Genomic DNA, 25,079 nt, shown 5'->3' on the forward strand with positions numbered 1-25,079 from the left:
CAGCCTGAATAGTTTCTTTTCTTTTGTCTTGTAATTTATTTATTTATTTTTGTATATTTTCCCGTAAAATCTTCATTTTCTGTTTGTTATATTTGAAAGGGCTTTTTTTTGTGTTCCTACAACCATAATGTAGGGTGGACTGTGCATTTGATTGATTGATTGATTGATTTGATTAGTTATTGTTTTGTTTTAACAGTATTTGTGTTTCTGCACATGTTTAAACTCTCAGCAGAATTCTCTTCATTCCGATCTATGATGACACACACTGAAAGTGCAACAGTGTGTAGTTGGTTGAAGAAGAATGTGAGTTTATCTAGTTTTGAATGCTCTGCTTCATTTTGCAGGTCATATGAGGTGTTTTGCAATTTGGGTGTTGGTTTTGTGAATTTTGTGAAGTGTTTTGAAAAAATTTGCTCTGTTTTCAAAACCGTCCCTAAGCAATTGTAAAAAAAAAAAAAACTGTAAAACAAAATCCCAGTTGTCAAACTGCATTCACCAAACCTCTGACTCACCTCTGACAGTCTCGTCATAACAGTTTTATCTGTGCTCAGAATCAAACACTGTTTTCAGATGATACATAAAGATGAAACATCCTTGAAGATGAAAAATGTAAACACAGTGTTCAGAGCATGTGGGTCCAGAAATGTTTATTCTTTATATTTGTTGCCATTGCTTACACACTAACAGTGAATGCTCAGACCAAAGCATCAAAACCTTAACTTTTGAAACCAGGCCTTAAACAAATGAAACCAAAAGCACGAACACATTTTCTACTTTACACTTTGTTTTCAATTCTACAACACACACTACACACTTTTTCTTACATTAAACACTTTGTTCTAGACTTAAATCTTACAGTCACCGGGAAAACACTTCTTTTTCAAGCTGCAACACACTCCTGAATTTTGCACCACACACATACACACCTGAAATCACTTGTGTAGAAATTGAAGAGCACTCAGTCTGAGCCTTAGAGCTACAGAAAGACCTCAGGCGACCTTCTGTGAGAACTTTGGAGGGAGAGAAAGAGGTAGACGGAGAGGAGGTGGAGGATGAGGATGAGACTGAAGAGCAGGTCTTCAACTTTCTATTAGACTGAACCTTTCAGTACATTGACACTCGTTTTACTTTATGTAACTGCTGAATCCAGACATTCATTACTTCATTGCTTTCAATGCTTACAGTAGACAATCCTGCAACTGTTACTGAGTGGCGAATATATTTTTTAGAAAACATAAAATGCATTTGTTACAAAGAATAAACATTTCTGGAGCCACATGCTCTGAACACTGTGTTTACATTTTTCTGTGTCGTTTGTGATGAACGCTCAGTGGTGCTTTTATTTTGTTTATCTTTATGTATGATCTGAAAACAGTGTTTGATTCTGAGCACAGATACAACTGTTATGACGAGACTCAGAGGTGAGTCAGACAGTTTTGAGAAAAGCACGGAAGGTTTCAAGAAATGTGTTTTAGCAATTGTGAAAAACTGTCATTTCTAAATGCAGTTTTAAGATGCATAACTCTCACCCACCTGTCACTCAAAGAGGCCACGCCCTCAATTCTCCATAACTTTAATCCTTAATAAAATGTCAAACAGTTGTTGAAGGAGGAAATTAGCTCTAGAGACCAAAACTGTTTTTTGCATGAAAGTGTGTGAATGGGTGAATGTGACTTCCATTGTAAAACACTGAGTGGTCGATAAGACTAGACTGTAGACTGTATAAGTACATTCACCATACATACATACACCACAACTTTGTGTTTGTTGTACTTATCAACTTTACATCATGTACGTTTGTGTGTGTGTGAGGCTGGTGAACATGTGGACCAGTTGTAGTAGAACTGGTGCATCAGGACCCACTGACACAGACCGGATCCTGAAATGGATCTGTTGTTAATGACGACAGCAGCAACACGAGGAGCAGTTTTCTTTTGTCTTTTATTCCAGAATTAAAAATGCAAAAATACACATGATAAACACACAGCTGAGAGTCAACTGTACCGGAGTCAAACCAGCAGTTGAATTAATATCAAGAGTAAGATGTGACCCTATTTCCCGTAACGTCCAGACTCTTTATATGTTTAAAATATCTGACGTATTATATTCACCGTTTATTATTGAAGTATGTTGTATTGAAATATAATTTAATAGATTAAAACTGTTATTAAAGCCTCATAATGAACATGAGGCCTGAGGCTTCGGACAGTGATCAGAGGACAGGAGGTGAACAGCTGACTTCACCTGCATGTAGGTGAGTTTCTACTGTATTCTCTCTCCATAATGAGAAACTGGGACATGAAGTGTGTGACTCTGTAAATGAGAGCAGCTCCACTGTGAGTGTGGAGAACAGTGAGCTGTGCAGATGCTCAGTCAGTCAGGGACATTAACATCACACATCTAAATGTTCATATATCTGATCACACAGCACAGCTGGTGTTGAACATGTTGATTTTCTAAGATGATGAAATATTCTTATCTCATTATAAAATAGCAATAAATTAATTCCCATCTCAAACTATCACACTTGATTTTTTATTTTTAAATCAGCTGTTAAATAATAACTGTTACAGTTTTTAATATAACACTGTTTTATCAAAGAAGCTGCATAATCAGTCACATCTGAGGTGGATGACAATGACTGTCGACATAGAAACCTGACAGAAAAACATGTATAAGTTTGGTTCAATAAAGATGTAGACTGTAGCTGCAGCCAAAACTCTGGACTTCCTCATTTTACATTTTATACATGATTATTAAATGATTGAATTCCAGCAGCAAGAAGTTGTTCTGAACCAGTCTCTGGTTTCCTGCGGTCCGACAGCTCAAAGCTCTGCATTGTTCCACATACAGCAGCATAGTCCAGGGTTACCGGTCTGTCAGAGCTCAGGCAGACAGCGGCTCATAGGTGTGGAAGTGGATTCCCTTAGAGCAGGTGATCTTCATCACGGCTCCATTCAGACTGGGATCCTGGATTAGTCTCATCATGCCCTCTGCTATCAGTGATGGCCTGCAGGTAAACAGAGAGGAAGAAGGGCATTAGATCACACACACACACACACACACACACACACACACACACACACACGTAAAGATGGAGTTTTGTGGCCTCTGTGTTTTATAGTTTACTGAGCCAACACACATGGTGACATGGACAGACACACACAGACTGAGTGTGATGATGCTGTGTGATGAAATCATCATGTTCACTGAGGAGGGGGACTCTTCTGTTGACAGGGTAGAAACCTGAACTGAGACTTTCTGCTATTTCTGCTATAAAACTGGAATAAAACAACCACTGCAGATTTATTAGAGACTTGTTGCCTTGTGTCACACTCACACTCACACTCACACTCACACAACAACAACAGCACGGCAGATTTCTTGTATTTTTAGGGGGGTGGGAGTTTGCACAGGAAATACATTACTAATTACCAGTATGTGTGTGTATGTGTTTGTGTGTGATCAGGAAGTCATCTGGTCTCAATTTCCTGTGACATTAAACTGCTTCCTGCTGCTTGTCTTAGGGAGCACAGCCTGGTCAGTGTGGTATGAACAGCTCTGATGGAGGCCCATCATTAACTGTGATGGAGACTCACAGTGAAGTGATGAGTGAGAGCCTCAGATTGTCTGTTCTGTGCAGAATGACTCTAAAAAAACACTCATCTAGTCGCCTCAAAGATCTAATATCATTCAATAGCCGAGTCGCTCAAGAGCAACAAGAATGTAATCAGAGCATAAAAAAGCCCTCAATGTTTTCAAGACCACACATTTTTAACTGCAGCTGTTTGGAGAGTTTACAAACTGACAAATAGACATGCACCTGCACACGTACACACACACACACACACACACACACACACACACACACACACACACACACACACACACACAGGTATGCAAGGCCCTGTCTACACTTCTACAAAACATGGAGTCATTTGCTTCACTAGAGCAATGGCGGTAAGACTCTCTCTCACACACACACACACACACACACACACACACACACACAAAGAAAAACCACACTGTAAGTAGAGAGAGCAGTTTGTTAACACCTTAGCAGACACAGCTCAACACTTTGTTGAGTGTCCTCTGGCTGACACACACAAGCTCCTCCTCTGCCAAGTCACTAAGTCTGTGTGAGGCATTCATCAAGCTAATACATGAGGCAATTCATCATTGGCCCAGAGTGAACTATCCCGACAACCAGAAGACAGAAATCTGGTCCAGACATCATGTTCACCTCTGGATGAACAGGAACACATGAGCACTGGTCCACTACTTTAGTTTATAACCGCAGTCCTGTAAAACCAATGACTCTTTATAGGGATTGACTCACTGTTGGAGCCAGACTCAAGTGGCCATTTGAAGAAGTGCAGTTTTTGGTACTTCCATGTTGGCTTGATTTTTCAGTCTGACTAAGCCGTACTGTGGATGCAGAGCCGGGCTAAGTTAGAGATATAAACCTTTTCTACCTTCGATCCTCATGGGAAATGTCAACCCCCTGGCTAACAACTGTGATGAACTGGAGGCACTTGTGAAGAACCAGCGAGCATATCGTGAGTCTCATGTGTTTCACAGAGACCTGGTTAAACGACAACACTCCCGACCGTTGTGTACCCAGAGCAAATGGGAAGAGTAAAGGTGGAGGACTGGTTCTGCTTGTCAACAATAGCAATAGTGACCCTGGTCACATCACAGTGAAGGAGAGGATCTGCTGTCGGGATATTGAACTGTTGGCAGTTGGTCATAGACCGTACTATGTACAGAGGGAGTTCTCTCACATCCTCGCCATTGTTGTTTACATTCAACCATGAGCAGAGCCTGCAGTAGCGTGTGACGTCATCCATGAGACTGTTGCCAGAGTACAGACCCAGCACCCTGATGCATTCATTGCAATATCCAGGGATTTTAACCATGTCACTCTCACCTGACTGGCTTCACTCAGTATGTTGACTGTCCCACATGGAAAATAAGACACTGGATCTGTTGCATGCAAATGTCCAGGAGTCCTACACTGCTTCAGCTCTACCACCACTTGGCAGATCAGATCATAATCTGGTTTTTCTTCAGCCTTCCTCCAAGCCCTGTGCACTGAGGCAGGCTGCAACCACCTGCTCATTCAGGAACTGGACCCCGGAGGCCAGTGAGTCTCTAAAAGACTGTTTTGAGTGCACAGATTGGAGTGTCCTGTTGGAGTCACAGGAAAATGATAAAAGCAAGGACCCTGACCTTGATAGAATGGTTGAATGTACCATGGACTACATTAACTTCTGAATGGACACTGTAATACCAGCAAGGACTGTACACTGCTTTCCAAACAACAAACCCTGGATCACCAGTAACATCAAGACCCTCCTCAAGCAGTGAGGTGTGAGCAACATGAGCTGAAGAGGAGATTAAAGCAGGAGAAGGACGACTACAAAAAGAAAGTAGAGAGGAAGCTGCAGCACAACAACACCAGAGAGGTGTGGAAGGGGATGACGACCATCACTGGCCATAGAGAGAGGAACAGCCAGGCAACATCAGGTGATGTGGACAAGGCCAATGACTTCAACCTGTTCTACAACAGGTGTGACACAGCATCACCTGTTCTCTCTCCCACTGCTTCAGCTGCAGCTTCTCCTACAGCATCTACTCCACAACCTGACACTGCAGCTGCACCTCCCTCCACACTGGGGTCAAGTCTCCTGTCCTTTACAGCGGAGGAGGTGAGGGCGGAGCTCCAGAGGCTCCGTCCTGGAAAGGCAACAGGCCCGGCTGGTGTGTGTCCGAGGCTGTTAAACGAGTGTGCAGCCCAGCTGACTGAACCTCTCCAGAGCATCTTTAACTTAAGTCTACAAACGGGGAGGGTCCCGGTCCTGTGGAAAACATCATGTCTTGTTCCGGTTCCTAAAGTAGGACGACCAGCTGAGATACATGACTACAGACTGGTGGCCCTCACATCACACCTCATGAAGACCCTGGACCTAACTGGCTCTCAACTGCATAAAAATCACCTTTTTGGACCATGTGTTTTTTTTATCTTCATGTTTTCTTGTTTGTGTCATCCAGTGTATTTAATTGCTGAATTATTTTCAGACTTTTCTTTTGCCCATGAGGGAACCACACACTAATCAAACCTGCTGCTCGTGATGATGATCTGTTCCACCTGTCAATCAGCTCTGAGTGGAAACCCCAATCAATAAATACATTTGTAACATTCTACCTCTGATAAAAATATTAATGTACGTCTACATTGAAACTAATTTCACTGATATCATGAACAAATGGACATCCCAGATAAAAACGATCTTATATAAAAAAAATAAAGTTTGTGCCCGTGTGTGTAGACTCACTGTAAAACTCCAAACTTGTTCATGCTGCGTTTGAAATCATCCTTGAACTTGACAAACTTGCCCATGTTGTCCTCATGCTCCACTGAGTGCAGCAGAGGAGTGTCCACGAAGGCTGGACACAGGACGTTGATTCGAACCCCGTAGCTCCCCTGAGACGACGCGTCCTGCAGGAACATGTAGAGTGAGCTGCTGAAGGGCCTTGCATACCTGTGTATGTGTGTGTGTGTGTGTGTGTGTGTGTGTGTGTGAGAGTCTTACCGCCATAGCTCTAGTGAAGCCAATGACTCCATGTTTTGTAGCAGTGTAGACAGGCTGATGAGGAGAATGGAGGAAGGCTGAGGAGAGAAGAGAGCAGACATGTTACCAGCAGTGACACTGTCATATAAACTGTGTTTTTCACTACTGTGAGTTTTAAACGTCCAGGCTGGAAGCAGAGTAACATGATGTGTTTTTCAATAATGCTGCATCAGTTCATAAAACCACAGCTGCCTCTGAACAGCAGCTTAACACTGTAACAGTAACAGAGGACCAGTGGATTCAGGTTTAGGCTGAATCCACCTGTTAAAATAATAACACTCAGAAAAACCTAAAAACCTACTTTACATTCAAAAATATTCTGTTGCAATCACAGTCAAAGTGTTGATCTTGAATCACTCTGGTACACTGATGCAGCTCCTCAGCAGCTGCTCATGTTGTTGTTTGAGAAGCTCATCGGTTTAAATGTGGCGCAGGATGTTTAAGTGTCTGTCAGGTTGAGCCTCTGACGTGAGTGTTCAGGAGTTTAGAAAAGGTTAAATTCCTCATAACCACCCAGAGAACTGTTGAGTTTATGGTCCAGTTCCCTCAGACACGTGTGTCTGGAAAGGCTTCTTTTACTTTACTATGTCTGTTTCACAGCTTAACACACACTAACACGCACGCATTCTTTTCCCCAAAAACAATATGTAGTATGTTTGACCGTTGTTTGGACAAGTCCATGTTTGTTATGGGAATAGCAAGTATGTACACACACACACACACAAACACACACACACACACACACACACACACACACACACACACACACACACACAGATGTTATAGTGAGATAAGAAGAAAATGATTACCATATGCTGTTCCACAGGACAATGTGTCCGACAACAGAACATCCTCTGGAATCTCATTCAACAACAGCTCTGATATATATATAGAGAGAATATTACTTATATTATATATACTCTCTGCTGTTTGTCAGGACTAACTGAGTCTCGCCAAATGAGTCTCTTCCACATCTATGTATTCCATGTTTCACAGAGGAGAGATGTATACTGCAACTCTGCCTTTAGTGTGTCTGAGTGTTTTGAGTGAGTTTTTCCTCGGAACGGAGCAACAACAAAAACAACCAGTGATCAGTAGCTCTGTGTTGATGAGAGAGGTCAGAGGTCAGAGGAGAATGGACAGACTGACAGAAAGGCTACAGTCACTCAGATAACCACTGCTGTTGTAGGTTGGACAACACGTCCAACCCACAACAGCAGAAGATCATGATCTGAATGTCACAGTCTATCTGAGTGTTTTTGCTGACCATGCTCATCCTTCATGGCCACAGTTACACCAACATGACAGTGAGTTCAGTGAACTTCAGTGACCCCCCCCCCCCCCCCCCCCAAATCCACCTTTGGCATGTGGCAGAACGGCAGATTGGCAGCATGAATGTGATGCAGTCACGTCAACATGGAGCAGAGTCTCAGAGGAAAGTTTCAACATCTGGTGGATCCATGACTGAGGAGCTACCCATAGTTAGTGTGCTGTTCCTAATAAAGTGCTCACTGAGTGTGTAAACTGTATGGAGTAATTTGGTTCATTCTAAAAGTAAGAGTTACAAGCTATGTGTTTGAGTTTAGAAACAGAAGACCTGGCTTTTGAAGAACTGACTGGCCCAACAGAACAATATGAAACCACAAAAGACCAGGAATAACCTTGTAAATCGTGTGTGTGTGTGTGTGTGTGTGTGTGCGTGTGTGTGTGTGTGTGCGTGTGTATGTGTATGTGAGAGCGTTGGTTTGTAAAGAGCAACACACAGATGAACAAAATTCTTTGGAGCAGTGCGAGGTTTTCCATGACTGAGACTGAGCAGTTTCAGTTATAGTGGAACTCTGCCAACATGTCATGGTTGCTTTTTATCTAGTGTGTTTCCCACATAACACACACTCGAGGAAGAGGACTGTTTTCATAAGTTTGGCTTCCAGGGACTGAGAAATTCATCATCTACAACATTTTGACATAAATAAATCATGTTGTGTTTCTGTCTTTCTTTAGAAAGGAGAAAGTTTAACACTTGTACTTCTTGCTAGAACTGTGTCAGGATCACTGCAGAGTCTCTGTCAAAGCTAACGCTGTACTGTCTTTTTAGTGCAGGTAAGGATGGATCTCATTCATGAAGTATGAACAGAGATTAACAAAGATACCTGTTGCAGAGAACTTTATCAGCTAATAACTGACTCATTTTTTACTCTGGAATTTCACGTGATTCAAATGGCTACAATACAGAGAGGTCCCAGATTCTGAAGAAAATGAGAACAATTCCTCCAACAAGGTCCGCCCTCAGGGTCAGTCCTCAGGATCAGTCCTCAGGATCAGTCCTCAGGGTCAGTCTTCAGAGTCAGTCCTCAGGATCAGTCCTCAGGGTCAGTCCTCAGGATCAGTCCTCAGGATCAGTCCTCAGGGTCAGTCTTCAGAGTCAGCCCTCAGGGTCAGTCCTCAGGGTCAGCCCTCAGGGTCAGCCCTCAGGATCAGTCCTCAGGATCAGTCCTCAGGGTCAGTCTTCAGAGTCAGTCCTCAGGGTCAGTCCTCAGGGTCAGTCTTCAGACAGACAGACAGACAGACAGACAGACAGACAGACAGACAGACAGACAGACAGTAGTGTGTACCTGCAGAGTCCAGATCATATACATCTGCAGTCCTGTGAAATTAAATTCTCCCGAGGAAGTTTCCTTCTCAAGTTCAAACTAACAACAGCTTAACTGACATGATGGTCCCATTATGTTCTGGTGCTAAATCAGTTCTTTTTCAAGTACTGTGTTTGTACAATCTTGAGATTTTCCAACATTTGTCTGTAGTGTATCATAAAGAGCTTGGCTGAGCTGAGTAATCAGAGGAGAAGTGTGAATGTCCACTGTGGTGAGGACACACAGCTTTATGTTCCGCTGACTGGCAGAGATAAAATCTTATGTTATGGCTCGTCTGTCTTACACCAGACATTAACTCTATATCTGATCCTCGAAAAGTCCTCCCTGCTTTTACTTCACCAGGTCTGGATCATTGTATGTCTATACATGGGGCTCCAGCTCATTCAGACTTGTAACAATTTCTCAGAGACAGGCCCATATCAAACACACTGGCTGTTAGCTATAGAGCTGTTTTAAAGTGTTACTGGCACTTCTATAGCTGTACATGGGCCTGCTCCTAAGTCACAGATTTAGGGCATGTGTGTTTTCTGTTAGAACCTCACCGCTGTTTCTATTCTACACTCCTGTATTCTATGGTTTTATTTGTTTTCCCTTCGCTCCATGTTTGTATTTGTGTTGTTGGTACTTATATGGAAAGTGCTATACAAATGAATACAAATGTGTGTGTGAGTGTGATTGCATATGTTACCTGCCATAGAAGACACATTGATAATGGTGCCTCCCTCCTTGCCGTACTCTTTACTCATGTGCTCCAGGGCCAAGTAGGTCCCCTTTATTACCGATGTCTGTTAAAGATAAAGAGATGACATGGTCACAGAAGCAGGAACTGAAACTGAAAGCAGAGAATGTGCGAACTGAATGATAAGGTATTTATAGTTGCTGCATCTGCTGCTGACTTTGACAAGGCAAAGCACTTTACTCTGAAACACAGTCACTCATAGTGCTCGTTACAATAATACAAGTTTATCTAATTGGGATTCCGTGCTTTAGATTGATATATTTCTTGTGCAGAAGTAGAAATTTCAGGGTGATGATGGAGTAAAATAATAACTGAATCATTCTGTGAGGATCACAAATATCAACTAAACTGACGTCACCCTGTCACTAACTGTTATGGATATTACACCAAAGTCATCGGTTACTACATCAAAGCTACACGGCGCAATGAAGTGCAGGTTTATAACATCCTCATATGTACAGGGGGAGGGGCATCTGTCTTGTCCATTAGCAGAGAGAGAGAGAGAGATGGTAAAAATACATGCGAGTAGAGCCGAGTCTCACAATGAGGATGAGCGATGTTTAGAACACAAAGAAAATGGATGAAGTTTGAGATATAGAGCCCTGAGGAAAAACAGCTGATAACATCGATAGATGAGGAGGAATGTCCTACTTACCATACGCGCACACACACACACACACACACACACACACACACACACACACACACACACACACACACACACACACACGAGGTGATAACATTTAAATGATGTTTCCAGTGCAAACTAAAACATATAACTTCAGTCTTGTAGCTGCAGATACTGAGTTTTTATCCTTAACAACATTTAGCTCCACATGGGTTAGAGCTAAACAACTAGTTAATTATTAAACTATTAAGAATAATGGTAGTTGTTTTAAATCGTTAATCTAACTTGGATTTGATTATTGGAGCCTCTTGTCAAACATCAGTACAGTCTGTGGTCCTGCTGGCTGTACTCAGATGATAGAGTCACACTCACTTTCTGTCATGAAGGCTCACTGTGCTGACACAGTACAACTACAGTACAATGCAGTTAACCTGTTCACCTGTTCAATGTCTGCCAGGCTCACCTTCCAGTAACAAAGCATCAGTGATTCACACAGTAAGGAAAAAGATTCAGCAGACTTTTATATGAGGTGAAGCGACACATCACAGCTTTGTAAACATCTGCCTGCAGCTGCAGACTTCCTGACATACACACGCATCATGTTAGAGAGCTCTGACCTGAGGAACCTCTCTGCTCAGAAAGGTTCCTGTTAGCATCACACCACAGAGCTCCATACTGACTCTCTCTCTTGTCACGGAGGTTTCTATTTACAACTGGCCCGGTCTAAATACTGGTATGAATCCTCCAACACACACTCACATGGAACTAAAGGACCACTGTTTTCACACTACATCAGTTATGCTGCTTTTCATGATGGGGCCATAATCACCTTCATTATCAGGTGAAAGTGTGTCTATATTTTCCCAGGTCAACAGCTGGGTTAGCATGAACCCGGCTCGGTCACATGTTACTGAGAAGAGGCCTGTTCAGTCCATCATGTGTAATTTTACATCAGATGAACGAACTGATGTGAGGGAGTTAAGTTAATTTAATGTTCACTTGTCTTTATTGCATGATGATTGGATGTTGAACAGTAATGCTGTCATTTAACTGTTGATGTGTGCAGAACAACCACCAACATCAGACTCAATGAGACAGAGTGTGAGCAGCTGAAGAACCGTGCCTGTGTTTTCCAGAGTCGTGGGGGTTGTGAGAGTGTAGAGGATGGACATGGTTGCCCACTGCTGAGGACTGGACGTCCTGCTGGGACTCCACTTAGCAGGAGTGTAATAGTAGTATGTATTTAGTAGAGAACAGCCCGGGGGAGGGGGTGCAGCGCTCTCAGAGGCCTGGGGTCTTTTAGGGACAATGAGGCCTTTAAATATTAACAGCAGAAGATTGGCTGTTGACCCACTGGGGCAGTGCTGCTAGAACTGGTTGTAAAGGTCACTTCACCAGCTTCACTTTACATTGGAACCCAGCAGCCTCCAGACAAGACACATTAGTGCGAGTTCCTCTTATGCAGGTGAGTCTAAGAGGAAACACTGGATCCATCTTCATCTTAAAAACAATGTCTTTCATATTGTGGTATTTTATTTTGTAAGCGGTGGAGTTACCAACTCCATTTCTACTTGTATAATAAATAATCATTCACAGTAAAAGTCATGATATAGCATTTTTGATTTGTTTAAGTGACAAAATAAGTGTTGTATTATTGAGCAGGACTGCATTCAAAACCCATTTACCAGGTGACGTCCTGCTCCAGGTAAATTACATTTTTCTGCTGGATGAGAAGAATCACACTGTCTTAATGTAAAATATGTGATAGACTGTAACAATACACTCCATTATTTTTCAGTGATATATTTCCACAGATGACTTTACTGTCTTTTCATTTAAAATACAACATAAAGCATGTTCTACATAGCCTCCCTGCTACTGACGCTAATTAACAGAGATTTTTTTTATGTTATTATAATCTCATATGTGTTTGATTTGAATGTGGGAGTATCCTTCCAGCTTTTATTGCAGTTATTTTGCTCTGTAAATCCTTTGCTGTATCTCACCCCTCTCCCTCTCCAGCCTTTCCTGTCTGTCTCACTGTCCATGCCACTGAGGAAAAATACCCAAATAAATCTGTATAAAAAACAGAGACTGTGTGTGGTTGTGTTGGGGCAGCTGCTTCATTGGTGTCAGATGCTGTCAGGGCCACTAATGTCACTGATTGGCTGATGGTCATGTGTTTCAAACAGAGGCCGAGGACAATCAAACTGACTGACTGGTCTTACTGACCTGCATCAACAACAACAACTGAGTTACATTTGAAATAAGACGGTCAACGATCTGTCCGAAGGTGAGGTTTTCATGGTCTAACTGGCTGTTGGGTAATGGACCAGGTGGACAGGACGACAGGACGACTGCCACAATGTGGTTATTTCAGTGATAATGTGTAAAAGCATGGACAGAGGAGAAGTACATACCTTAAAGGTAGGACTTTTTGATCAGTGGGATGCTTCTGTGGAGTTCTGAAACAGACTTTAGATCAGTCTGTATCTGATTATTCTTCAGACTTCTGTTCATCATATAGATGACTGACAATCTTCAAGCACAGAGATAACACTAAACTTCAGTGTATCAATCTCAACAACTTAATCTGCATGAGTGTTGTTTTCTGATGGTGTCAGAACAAGGTTTATATCTGTAATTAAACAGTGAACTAGACACCACAGCAGCTGCAACGCTTTTTATGACTACACTACATTATTACATCAGTACTCAGTGGTCATTAGTACATTATTGAGCTGAGCTACATTCATTATCTTGGCAGCGCCAGACTCCGCCTACCTCCTGACTAATCCAAAAATGGGTAAAGAGGTGGGACATGAGTGGAGCTGGGACTTTTGGTGCCACCAAAGTCTCCTGTCACTCAAAGAGGCCACGCCCTCAATTATACATAACTCTAAGTCCTAATTTTATTAGGTGATTTATATAAAAATTCACCCCCCGTACAGCTGTCGTTTTTGCATCAGGCTGTAAAGTTGGACATTTTAACATGGGAGTCTATGGGGATTGACTCACTGTTGAAGCCAGACTCTAGTGTTCATTGGTTTTCGATGCTATCATGGTGATAACATCTGTCCACAGACAGACAGACAGACAGACAGACAGACAGACAGCTGCCAAAGTCCTCAAAACCAGTTCCTGCTACAGATAAAAAAGATAAAAGCATCAGGACTTAACACTCTCTGAGGGGGACCTGGGCCTCATTCATAAAACAGTGCTTAGAATTCATACTAAAAGTGTACGTGTGCACAAAAGCTGAAAACGGCATACGCAAAAAAGCAAGTAATGTTCCCTTTATAAATCAATGTGCGCATGTGGATCAGCCTCATATCCTGCCATCCATCCACTTTCAACCATAAATGGTCAATCAAAGCACCTGAATGCTGATGCATATAAATGACCCTGTTGATCAATCGTTTCAGGAGGCTGATGACATCTCTACAACAGAGCATGCACAAGCGTGTGCATAATTGTAGGGCATTTCCTTTGCGCTCTGCAGGTTTGTCAATGGGGTGAGGAGCCAGTGCCTGGGGGGGGGGGGGGGGGGGGCACTCTCACCTGCAGGTTATAACAGAAAAACACACAGTGCCTGCTTGTAGTCTATTCCCAACATGGCTGCGTGCCAGGATAAAAGAATCATGTGTTGAACCAGGTGCTACCACATTTGTCAGGACATTTGTCAGAAGTCAGAGACATATGAAATGGACATTTATTGAATGCATGTGCTTTCTATTTATATGAACACATTAATTTTCGGAAGGAGCCCTGACATTGCTGCAAATTGCCTTCTGATGTCGGACTGTTCACCCACAGTGAAAGGGAACTCATTTTAATGATCCAATCCAGAACTGCAGGCATTATTGATCTCAGGGATGGCTGCGATATTCCAGACCTCAGGTAGAATTTAACAGAATTTTATTATTCCCAAAAGGGGTTCGCGGCAGACAGGTAAACATTATAGTGTTCATATCAAACTTATACTGTAGCTACCCGCTAATTCCTGCTGCTGCTGCTGCTGCTCAGAACTACCACAGCACAGCACTGCTCAGGGGCCTGGTGGGTCTTACATCTACCATGTCATTGTGAATCTGCATGAAGAGACCTGCTGATACTGACACTCATCATCTGGTTATTGCTGTTTTTGTTAATTGAGTCGAACGAGGTAAATTCAGTCCACTAGTAGCATTAGTGCAGCAGTCCTCCACAAACCTCTGATGATTCACTGCTACTATCAGAAGTTATAACAACATCCCTGAGGCGGATGCGGTCCTGAGGGGTGAGCAACTTCTTTTTACAAATACGCTATACTTGGACTGAGGGTCATGTGACAGAGGTTGTTGTGTGATTTGGGACTAGACAATTAAAGTTAAATTCAGTCATGGTCTTACCAGGTTGACTTGTATGGTCTTCTCCCAGTTCTTCTCATTGTTGATGCCAGCGTTGTTGATGACGATGTCCAGACGACCAAACAGGTCCACAGTGCTCTGGAAGGTGTCTACGAGAGCACAGGATCTGATCAGAGCTGAAAACCAAGACCTTCAGTCTCACAAAAACCTAATAAGGCTAAAATAAATGAATGGGGACAGTGTGGGGTCAGAGTCAGCGGCATCATGGAGCTGATGACACCTGTACAGGTGGTCCATCACACTGGGGTGATGTTAGTGAGAATAAAGTGACTGTTGTTTAAGACTGATCAGGACCAGACATCAGACAAACTCGTGTGTCTGCCTGTTTTCTCCTGTCAGTCAGTAACACCTGAAACACAAACACGTTTCTCAATAAACCTGTTTTTAAACCTGAAACTCTTTATTAAAGAATCTGTATGTTTTTCTAAACAGTGAGGAGAGACCCTTCACTGTTCAGTTTGAACCCATGAGGCTAAACTGAGCTCAGCCACGTTCGGATGAGCAGCCTCAGGCACTAGAGACACCGTGCTGCAGGACGAGCGGCTCGTTTATCTCCTCACAGACATGCTTGGATAAACAGCTGAAACCTGTGGTTGTAATACCTGCTGCATTCCACAGTCTGACACCTGGCAATTAGAAACAAACATACCTGCTTTTAACACACTCATCTGATCTGCATGACACACACACACACACACACACACACACACACAAACACTATCACAGTGAGGAGCAACACCAAACAGCATTCCTGAGCTGTTAGCCTGCAGGGATTTACTTTTTCAGTGTCAGACAATGAAACCTTGTTCCTCTCTCACTCGCTTTGAGACACACTTACTAACCCCCCCCCCCCAAGAACAGGGGGGGGTAAGTGATGAGCAGCAGTGTGGATCCTGAACACGTGTTGGGCAGGCGTTTTAAAACCACAAACTGACACACAATGAAATAAATGTCACTTGAGAACAAGAGCGGACAAGCTGAGTTTGAGCTGGACCGCTGACGTAACCTGTTCAACCTGCTGGTGTCACACACGCACATGTCACAGAAGCTGCTGGACTGTCACACCCAGTGACTGCAGCCGCAGCTCAGAGGCAGAGACTGGGACTTTCTCCAGGAAAACGTTTTCAGTGCCAGACAGATTGTCCCTGTTTTTGCTTTTTGAACTTGCTTACTCATTCATCATGAGGAAGTTAAAAAAGGGGAGGCAAAGTACAACCTTGTTGTGCAGTGATCTCTATAAATACATGTTGTGTCACTCAGTTAGTAGCAGGTGATGTGGTGTCAGTTCTCTGTCTTCTGACAGGCAGTATTACCTCTCAGTGCGTCTCCGTTGGACACGTCACACTGAATGAAGGTGCAGTTGCCCTCTCCAAACTCAGCATCCAGCTGTGTCTTGCACTCCTCACCGCAGGTCTTGTTCAGGTCGACCACGGCCACCTGGAGGACAGACTTCTGTTAGTGAGCTGAACTTCTCAGATGAACAGTGCAGAGATGGATCCAGACATCAGCACCTGACGTGATCCAGCTCTGCAGGACTACATCGTTGTGCTGAGTTAGGCCTGTGGTTTGACAGATGTGGTTTGACACTGTTGTGATGAGGAACCAAAATACGAGCATAACGACACATTCATCTTTCGAGCTGCACCACATTCAGCCTCGTTCCACAGGTGTGAAAGAAGTTCTCAGAAACCTTTAACATGCTGTTTAAGCATTATGACACTGGTCTCATGATTAAAACTCAGTTTTCTTCACACTGTTCTTACGTTACATATGAGAAATTCCCACTGGCTCCGTTTCAACATGTACCGATCTAAGAACCTCTAAAAGCTATTAAAATACATGTGATGAAGACAAAAGGCTATCATTCGTTTTACACAGTGAAAACAACCACATTAAAGCTAAAGCTGCGCTGCTGTAAAATCATTGAGCTGCAGACAGTTCCAGTTCACTGAGAACTATTCTAGTAAAGTGAGACGGTGAGACTGAGCTGCAGCCTGATCACACGTCGTTTAAACAAACAAACAAGAGCAGTGAAGTTCACTCACACTGAGCCGTACTGACCTTGGCTGAGCTCTGCAGCAGTAACTGAACCACGGCTCTCCCGATGCCCTGAGCTCCCCCGGTCACCAGAGCCACCTTCCCATTCAGAGACATGATCCCAGCACACCAGCAAAACCCCCCACTCTTGGTCTGTCTCACTCTGAGCCTCCTTCTTCTTCTTCTTCTTCTTCTTCTTCTTCAGGTCTCCTCTGTGTTCATGCACCTCTCTGCTTTCTGTAACACAATCAGAGACGCTCTCACACTTCAGTGTGTTTTCACCCTTTAAGCTTGGCTGTTTTCCCTCCCTCCTTCCCTCCCTCTCTCTCTGACACACATGCAGTGTTTGTATAGACTGATAAGCTGAGAGAGAGAGAGAGAGAGAGAGAGAGAGAGAGAGAAAGAGAGAGTGAGAGCGAGAGAAAGAGAGAGTGAGAGAGAGAGAGAGAGAGAGAGAGAGAGAGGTAGTCAGAGGCTAAGTAAACTCTGGAAGATAATAATTACATGTTTCACTCAGCTTGTTGTACCTGCCTTCCTGCCTCCTCTTGCTTCCTTTAACTCCTCCCACTCCTGTCTCATATACACACCTGATCTCCTCACACAGGTCACAGTTGTATTTATTGACATGGAGAAGAAGCTGTCAGTCTCACTCGTCCATTCTGTGTAACTGTTGTTACCCAGCATGCAGTGCTGTTCAGCATTACATTACACCAGGGCTCAGCTCTCTGAATGTTGATTTTCATGCGGAGCTGAAATGAATGGTAACCAATAGCCTAGCTGCTAACTGCTAAGCTAACAGGTAAAAATACCAGTTTGGTTCTTTAAGTAAAGCAAACAGTGAAGTTCTATCATATCATTCAGTGTGGGATTTTAACAAAGAAATAACCCATGACTTATTCTTTCACATCACATTCAGCTATAGGAACGTCTCTACAATACCCTCCTCCTTGTTTATACCCTTCCTTCCGTCTTCCTCCTTATCTTACTTCCTTCCTACATCCTTAACCATGGGTCTGATGACGCTCAGCACCATCACCCATCAGGTTTCTCAGAATCTCGGAGAGTCTCTCAGAGACCAACAACAATTGATGAAGAAACCCAGCAGAGGATGGACTTCCTGCGCCAGGAGAAGGAGTTCTACCTGCCCCACAATTGGCTGATTGGTCATGTACTGTATTACAGTCCTGGTTGGACCGGCCACCGCACAGGACAAGAGGCTGCAGTTGACAACTGTAGAAGAGACTACTGGCTCCAACTTGCCTCCTCTCTTTGTGACCAAAAGAACAGACGGCAAAAGGCAGGTCTGTTATCTCCTCACAGACGAGTTTCTCTCAGCTAACCCTGCAGTCAATTTGCATACAGTATAAAACACCTTTTTACACCTAAATTAGCAGGTAGAGGCAGGTTTGCCTTTCTGTTTGGACTGAGTACACACACACACACACACACACACACACACACACACACACACACACACACAAACACAACTGCAGGGAGCAATGTCATTACAGAGCACACACACAGAGACAGAGGAGAAAGAGTGAGCTGCTTGCCGCTGGGTTGGTGCTCCTGTTTCTGTGTGAGACGCTTTGGTCAGTGATGGTATGTTTTTAAAACTTATTTCAGGGCTGCAGCTGACAGAATCATAGGTCGGACCCGAATGCAGACACTGGAGAGGTAGGTAAGGATTTAATCTTAAATTAATTCAGATTCTTCAACAGATAACAGGTGAGTGGTGGTTAGCTAGCTGCTGGTTAGACAGGCTGGAGGGAGGCTGGTGGCTAACTGTGATTCCTTGAGCCAGAGGGAGGTATAAGGTTTCTGGTGGCGGGCTAACAGGCATAACAAAAAGACTTGCAAGATACTATAATTAGAGCTAGAAGCCTGGCACACTAACAAACTGTGTAAGATATTGTGATCCAGCGGTGGCTGTATGTTGCAGCAGGGGGTTTCTGGCCAGTGGAAGAGGTGCTTAACAATGGGGAACCCTCAGGGCCTTATCACATAACACATAACATATGACATATAACATTTAAATTCTGATATAACATATCAGGAAACTGGCTTTTTGAATAGGTGCGCTCGCTGTCTTCATCCGACTCTCCTAGAGTGAAAACTCAACAGAACATAGTGGGTACACTGACAATTTGTAGGCAGAAATGAAAACAAGTATAACCAAAGCTCCTCAGCTGGTAGTTGAAAAAAAATTTGCTTTCATGTTGAAAGAAGTGAAGAAAAAGAAGTTTCCTGACTGTAACGGACTTCACGTGACAACATTCACTACCTGGAATACTTCAATGAAAAGCCCATTGATTCTTTCGATAAGTGGACTCTTATGGACTAAAGGAATATAAATAACTTTGGAAATAAGTCAATCTTCATGACCTCCTCAAATGTAGGGAGTAGCTAAATTCAATGAAAAGGATCCAGAGACTTTCCTCTTGCTATTTGAATGTGTCGCTCATGGAAGAACTTGGCCATGCTTTAATGTTGCAGTGTGTACTTTCAGACTGGGCGCAAGAGGCTAATTTGTCTTGAACATCTTCTGTGTGTCAAAATTATTCCACTAAGTCAGCAGCACTAAAAACGTACGAGTTGGTTCCTGAGGCGAACCAGAAGAGGTTTTGGAAGTGGAGGAAAGGAGAGAGACGGACACGTGATCTGATCTCAGGTCATTTTTCTCATTCTGCTCTGGATGTCAGTACTTTTGGTTCATTGTGTGACTTGGTAGTTTTAGAACAGTTCAAAAAAATTGAGAATATTGCTGTTTATATCAATGAGCAAAAAGATAAAAATGTAACTGACGTAGCTGCTTTGGCGGATGACTATGTGGTCATGCATAAGCGTACTTTTGGACAGCCTTGCTCCAATGGAGATGGTGCAGCTGCAGGTGGTACATGTTTTTCTGAACATCCTGTGAAGCCTTTTATGTCAGAATCAAGAAATGGGTAAGGTATGCATGATTCAGACAAGGTTTGCAATTTCTGTCACAAGGAAGGTCACTGGAAGAGTGACTGCTATGTTTTGAAAGCTAAGTCTGGGCAGGCTGTGGGAGCTGCACAAGTTCATTGGGTTCTAGTTCTAAGTTCTAGTGTGTCTGTAGTTGAGGGGCAGATAAGGAAACAAAATCATGGTAGCCTTGTGTGATGGCCAGTATAGGTAAGAACAGCACTCCTTACAGGTAAAGGTGAGGAGCAGCAGGTAGGTGCAACAGCACTACCTCTTGGAGGCAAAGCCAAATATAGCTTTCTGCCTTTTTATAAGACCTGGCAGAACCGTTTCTTGCTTTATGCGGACAATGCAGATGCATAGGGCCCCTGCGGCCACTAGCAGCAAGTTCAGCATCAATATATTTGCGGAGAATTAAAATTACTTGTCTTTGTAGCCAGCCAAGCCTCCTCATGTGTTTAGTGAAGCACGCAGATGCTCAAAAATTAAATGTAGGATATAAACAAAACTAAGCTGCAATGACAGGGAAGCTGTGGCTGGTTTTTGTGGGGTAATCAAGTCAAAATCATCATTATTCTGTCAGGCAATGAGTGACGTCTGCCGATTGGTATGATGGGATGACTGACAGCCGCACGTCACATCAGTGAGGAGAATAACAGCAGCGTTAGTTATGGTATCATGGCATCAAAAAGAACATATGCCTGTGGTGCAGAAAAAAGAAAGAAAACTGAAGAAGAAAACGCTCACAGGGAAAAGGTAAGGCATTTGTTAATGATGTAGATTCACTTGTGGGGTTTTGTCTTGCTGGCTAGCTCAGCTAGCCTCTGTGAAATTGATAACTTAGCTAGCTCAGCTAGTTATGCAAATAAACCCAGCTTTATACAGTGTGTGCTTAACGAAAAGGCTAAAATGAAATTGTCATTTGAATGGACTGTGCTATGGGAATGATTGACTGAAGTGTTGTGACCTGTTGTGTCGGATTATAGCAGGCTGCAGAGCATTACACTTTGGGCGGGAGGGTGTGTTGTTGGGAAAATGTCTGCGATATCGTCGTCCGGTGGGTGTCGCCTCTCAGTCATAGACCTCATATGCTGTTAATTATTTACCACAGTAACATTACTTTAGGATTGTTTTTAGGATTATTATATTAAGTTTAGTGTGTTTTCATTTTATAGGCATATAATGTGAAGTGTGCTTTATATCATACTATTTTTAGCTGAGAGTAATCTTGCATTGAGAGGTTCGGCAAACACATTACACCAGCAAAATAATGGAAACTTCTTAAAAGAGGTGGAGCTTCTCGCCAAATTTGAGCCATTCCAGGTATCTTGGAAATGTTGCTTCAATCAGTGGGAAGATGTTGGACACGATGGTGACTGAGATTAAAAAGTCCAAATATTATTCAATCATTATGGATTGTACTACTGACATAAGCCATCAAGAGCAGATGTCAGTCTTCATAAGGACCGTCAAAATGGACGAAACACTTTATAGGATTTCTTGAGGCTTCCCAAACAACAGGTATTGGTTTGTCATCTTTGATTTTGAACAAGCTTAGGGAGCTGAATATTCCATTTAATGACTGCAGAGGACAGTCGTACGATAATGGTGCTAACATGAAGGGCAGAAGGGGTTCAAGCAAGGCTGCTTGAGAAAAACCCTTGTGCACTTTATGTTCCATGTGGGTTACATTCATTAAACTTGGTGGTGGCTGATGCAGCAAAAGCGTCGCCAGATGCCATCAGCTACTTTTGGTATTGTACAGAAACTGTACACCCTTTACTTGTGACTATTGCACTGAAGTCTTGGAGTGACACATGGTGGGAGAGCCGTGTCAACAGCATAGAGGCTGTGTGATACCAGGCCTCTAACATAAGGGAGGCATTATTGGAGGTCAGGGACAAAGTGACAGAAGAAGTTGGGTCATACCACTTCCTCATTTACACAATGGTATGGTATGACATTCTAAACCTTGTGAACCATGTTAGCAAGCTCCTGAAGTCTGCCACAATGCAACTTGATGTGGCAGTTGACCTCCTCACGAAGGCAAAAACATCTAGTTTATAGACTAGTTATAGAGACACTTGCTGCAGTTCAGGCCTCTGCTCAAGACGTGTGAGGAAATGAATGTGGAGGCTGTGCTGAAAGAGAAAAGACTAAGAAGCCTATTGTAGATGTCATGAAGAGGCTACAAACTGCATTCTTTAATGTGATTGTTGACACCATCATTGAATACTGAAAGGATGGGTTTGAAACACTGGGTTAACTACGAGCCAGGTTTTGAGTGCTGCTCAATTTCAAACTGTATAACCAGTGTGACAACCTCCGAAGCACATTAAGCACTAGGGATGAAGGTGACATTGATGGAAAGGAGCTGGCTCTGGAAATTAGCAGCTTGCCGAGCCCGCCTTCTGTTGACATGACAGTCTTTCTTTCATCCATAAAAAACACATAAAAGGAACTGTATTCCAATCTGTGGATTGCCTGCACTCCTCCTGTGACTGTGGCCTCAGCAGAGAGGAGCTTCTCAAAGCTGAAGCTCATCAAGTCCTACCTGAGCTCATCCATGGGACAGGATCGCCTCACTGGTCTTATCATAATCAGCATCAATCATGAGATTGGCAAGCAGCTGTCATATGATGACATCATTGACAACTTTGCTTCTAAAAAAGCCAGGAAGCAGAAGTTTTGAGGAGAGGGGGTCGGGAGAGAATTTTTATGATGAGTTATGTTTCAGAACTTTCTTTTTTTTTTTTTGGCCTTTTACGCCTTTGTTGACAGTGCAGTAGAGTGAGACAGGAAATGGGGAGGCAGAGAGAGGGGGAATGACATGCAGCAAAGGGCTGTCCAATACGGGACTTGAACTGGAGCCAACTGCAGCGAGAACCTTGGCCTCTGCACATGGGGCGGTTGCTCAACCAACTGAGCTACTCGACGCCCCGTTTAAGAACACTCTTCTCAAAATTTTAAGTAAACATTTTTGAGGAAAATGCTGCATCTGTTGTATTTATCGACGTAGAGGAGCCTCATTGTTTACCTTTTATTATCATTTTCTGTAGGTTTAAATTGCTTGGGTCAACTTGAGATTTTCATGAATCTAGCCTGTTTTCCTCTTAAAGTGTAACAGATCGATGCATCTCCACAGATCATCCTAAAGGGTTTGGAATCCCCCTATCGTAGTTTGACAAAATAGGGGCCCCCAAACAGCCTCTTGCATAGGGCCCCCAAAAAGCTAGAAACGGCCCTGAGGCCTGGTGCAGGCAATTGGGGTTTCTCTTTGTCTGAGGCTGGGCAGGTGTGTGGCGTGGCTGCTGCTGGTGCAAGTAAGGGAGATTTGTCGAGGTAGAGGAGTGAACCTGTTGTCTCTGGGTCTAACTAGCTTTTTTTTTGTTTAGATGTGTAGGTTTACTGTGATCTGAACATTAAATCCGTGGCTCTGTCCCACACTATACGGTATGCCATAAAGACACCTGTTTTTATTGTGTTGTTGTATTTTGAATGTCTTTAATCGTGTGAACCTGATCCAAGACTGTTGTGTTGCTGTTTTGTCCTCTAGGCAGTGGGACGTCTTGCGGGGAGTAGGCTTAATGCGGTGTCCCCATTTACATGTTATGTGGTAGGCCCGAAGGGGTGATGGTAACCCTAAGCATTTCATACATTTTGTCTTTTCCACGTGTTTCAGCCTCAGGCATGTCCAGTTGGCAGGTTAAGGGGTAGCACTTTTTTAGCATCCATATTTGTACACTAAACTCTATTGTCTTAGAACATTTCTTCCCTTTTTCTTTCAGGTCCTCAATTTTGATCATTTTCATTTGTTAAATAAACTTGTCTTTGTGGACTGGATGCACGTCTCCTGCTCTCTCTATTTGTAAACTGTGATTGTCACAATTAGTAGAGGCCCATTCTGCCTTGTGGGTTTGGTTAACAATAGCTATTAAAAAATTATATAGGACTTCCTAGGGTGTCACAGTCTGGAGTTGTCGGCAGGGTAGAGGTGTTTGGTTGTTTTGCCTGTATTTTAAGAGTGTTTTTGTTTTGAAAGCAAAGCAGCAGCTGGCAATCCCTGTGAAATTCTGGTGCACTACTAGCATCCAGCTCTCGTGGACATAATTCTGTCTTTTTATTTTCCCCTCCAGTCAATGATGGAGCAACAGGCAGGTCCCTCTAGCCCCCATCCCAGCACAGCAGAGGCCCCTGCCAGGGAAAGGCTGGTTTTATATTCCTAGGGAAAGATCTTTCCCCTTATTCAGCGGCACTGGTGAAATGAGTTTCCAGAGCTGGGGAGAGGAAATCAAATCTATTATGTGCACACGCAGGCTCAGTCCAACTGATCAGGCCCATTTTATTTAGGGTCATGTGATCAGTGATGCTCGTTGATACCCTTCTTCAGTATAGTTGCCACATGTCCTTTATTGCAGTTAAAGAAGCCTTTTATGGCAGGAAGAAGCAGGAAGATGAATCATTGAGGGAGTTCTCACATGCTCTGTTTGCTTTGATGGACAAGATGATCCAGAGCTGTCCTGAAAAACACATTCTTGATGCTGCTAGGTTGCTATGCAACCAGTTTGTAGAGTGTATGGTGGATGGAAACCTGAGCAGAAGACTTAAAAGAATTGTTTGCAAACACCCTGATATTAGGGATGAGGTTATTAGGTGGGAATGTTACGACCCTAGTGGTAATATCTGGTGTTGCTGCTCTCTCTCCCGCCAGGTATCGCTCCTCCAGTGGAGCAGATGAGCTGCACGCAGCTGCATCTGCATCTGCAGCTGCATCTGCATCTGCATCTGCAGCTGCATCTGCATCTGCAGCTGCAGCTGCATCTGTATCTGCATCTGCATCTGCTTGCTGATTAGCAGGAGGTGTCATATTAGAGGGAGAGAGCCAAGTCGAGGCCAGTGGGCCAGAGTATGGCAGCGTGATAGCAGTGTTTTCATTAGCCTGTTTTGCAAAGTTTTGGTTTGAGTTTGATAATAAAGTGATTGTTTTCCTCACACTTTTGTTTTGCCTCCTTATCATTCTTTCCTTCCGCA

The 25,079-nt window shown here is 43.3% G+C and overlaps 1 protein-coding gene across 1 annotated transcript; it reads right to left on the reverse strand.

Annotated features, from left to right (window-relative positions):
- Positions 1-1,924: 1,924 nt before the first annotated feature.
- Positions 1,925-17,473, reverse strand: hpgd (15-hydroxyprostaglandin dehydrogenase). Its single transcript, XM_023431367.2, has 7 exons — positions 17,124-17,473; positions 16,376-16,499; positions 15,045-15,151; positions 9,975-10,071; positions 6,597-6,673; positions 6,339-6,502; positions 1,925-3,010 (listed from the first exon to the last, which is right to left on the reverse strand). Exons 1-7 carry the CDS (start codon positions 17,214-17,216, stop codon positions 2,887-2,889), a joined length of 786 nt encoding a protein of 261 aa, XP_023287135.1. The 5' UTR covers positions 17,217-17,473; the 3' UTR covers positions 1,925-2,886.
- Between the last annotated feature and the right edge of the window lie 7,606 nt (positions 17,474-25,079).

Source organism: Seriola lalandi, unplaced genomic scaffold (assembly GCF_002814215.2).
Source record: "Seriola lalandi dorsalis isolate HSWRI2012SDOR001 ecotype SW California unplaced genomic scaffold, Sedor1 jcf7180002054921, whole genome shotgun sequence".
In the NCBI taxonomy this organism is placed as follows: Eukaryota; Metazoa; Chordata; class Actinopteri; order Carangiformes; family Carangidae; genus Seriola; species Seriola lalandi.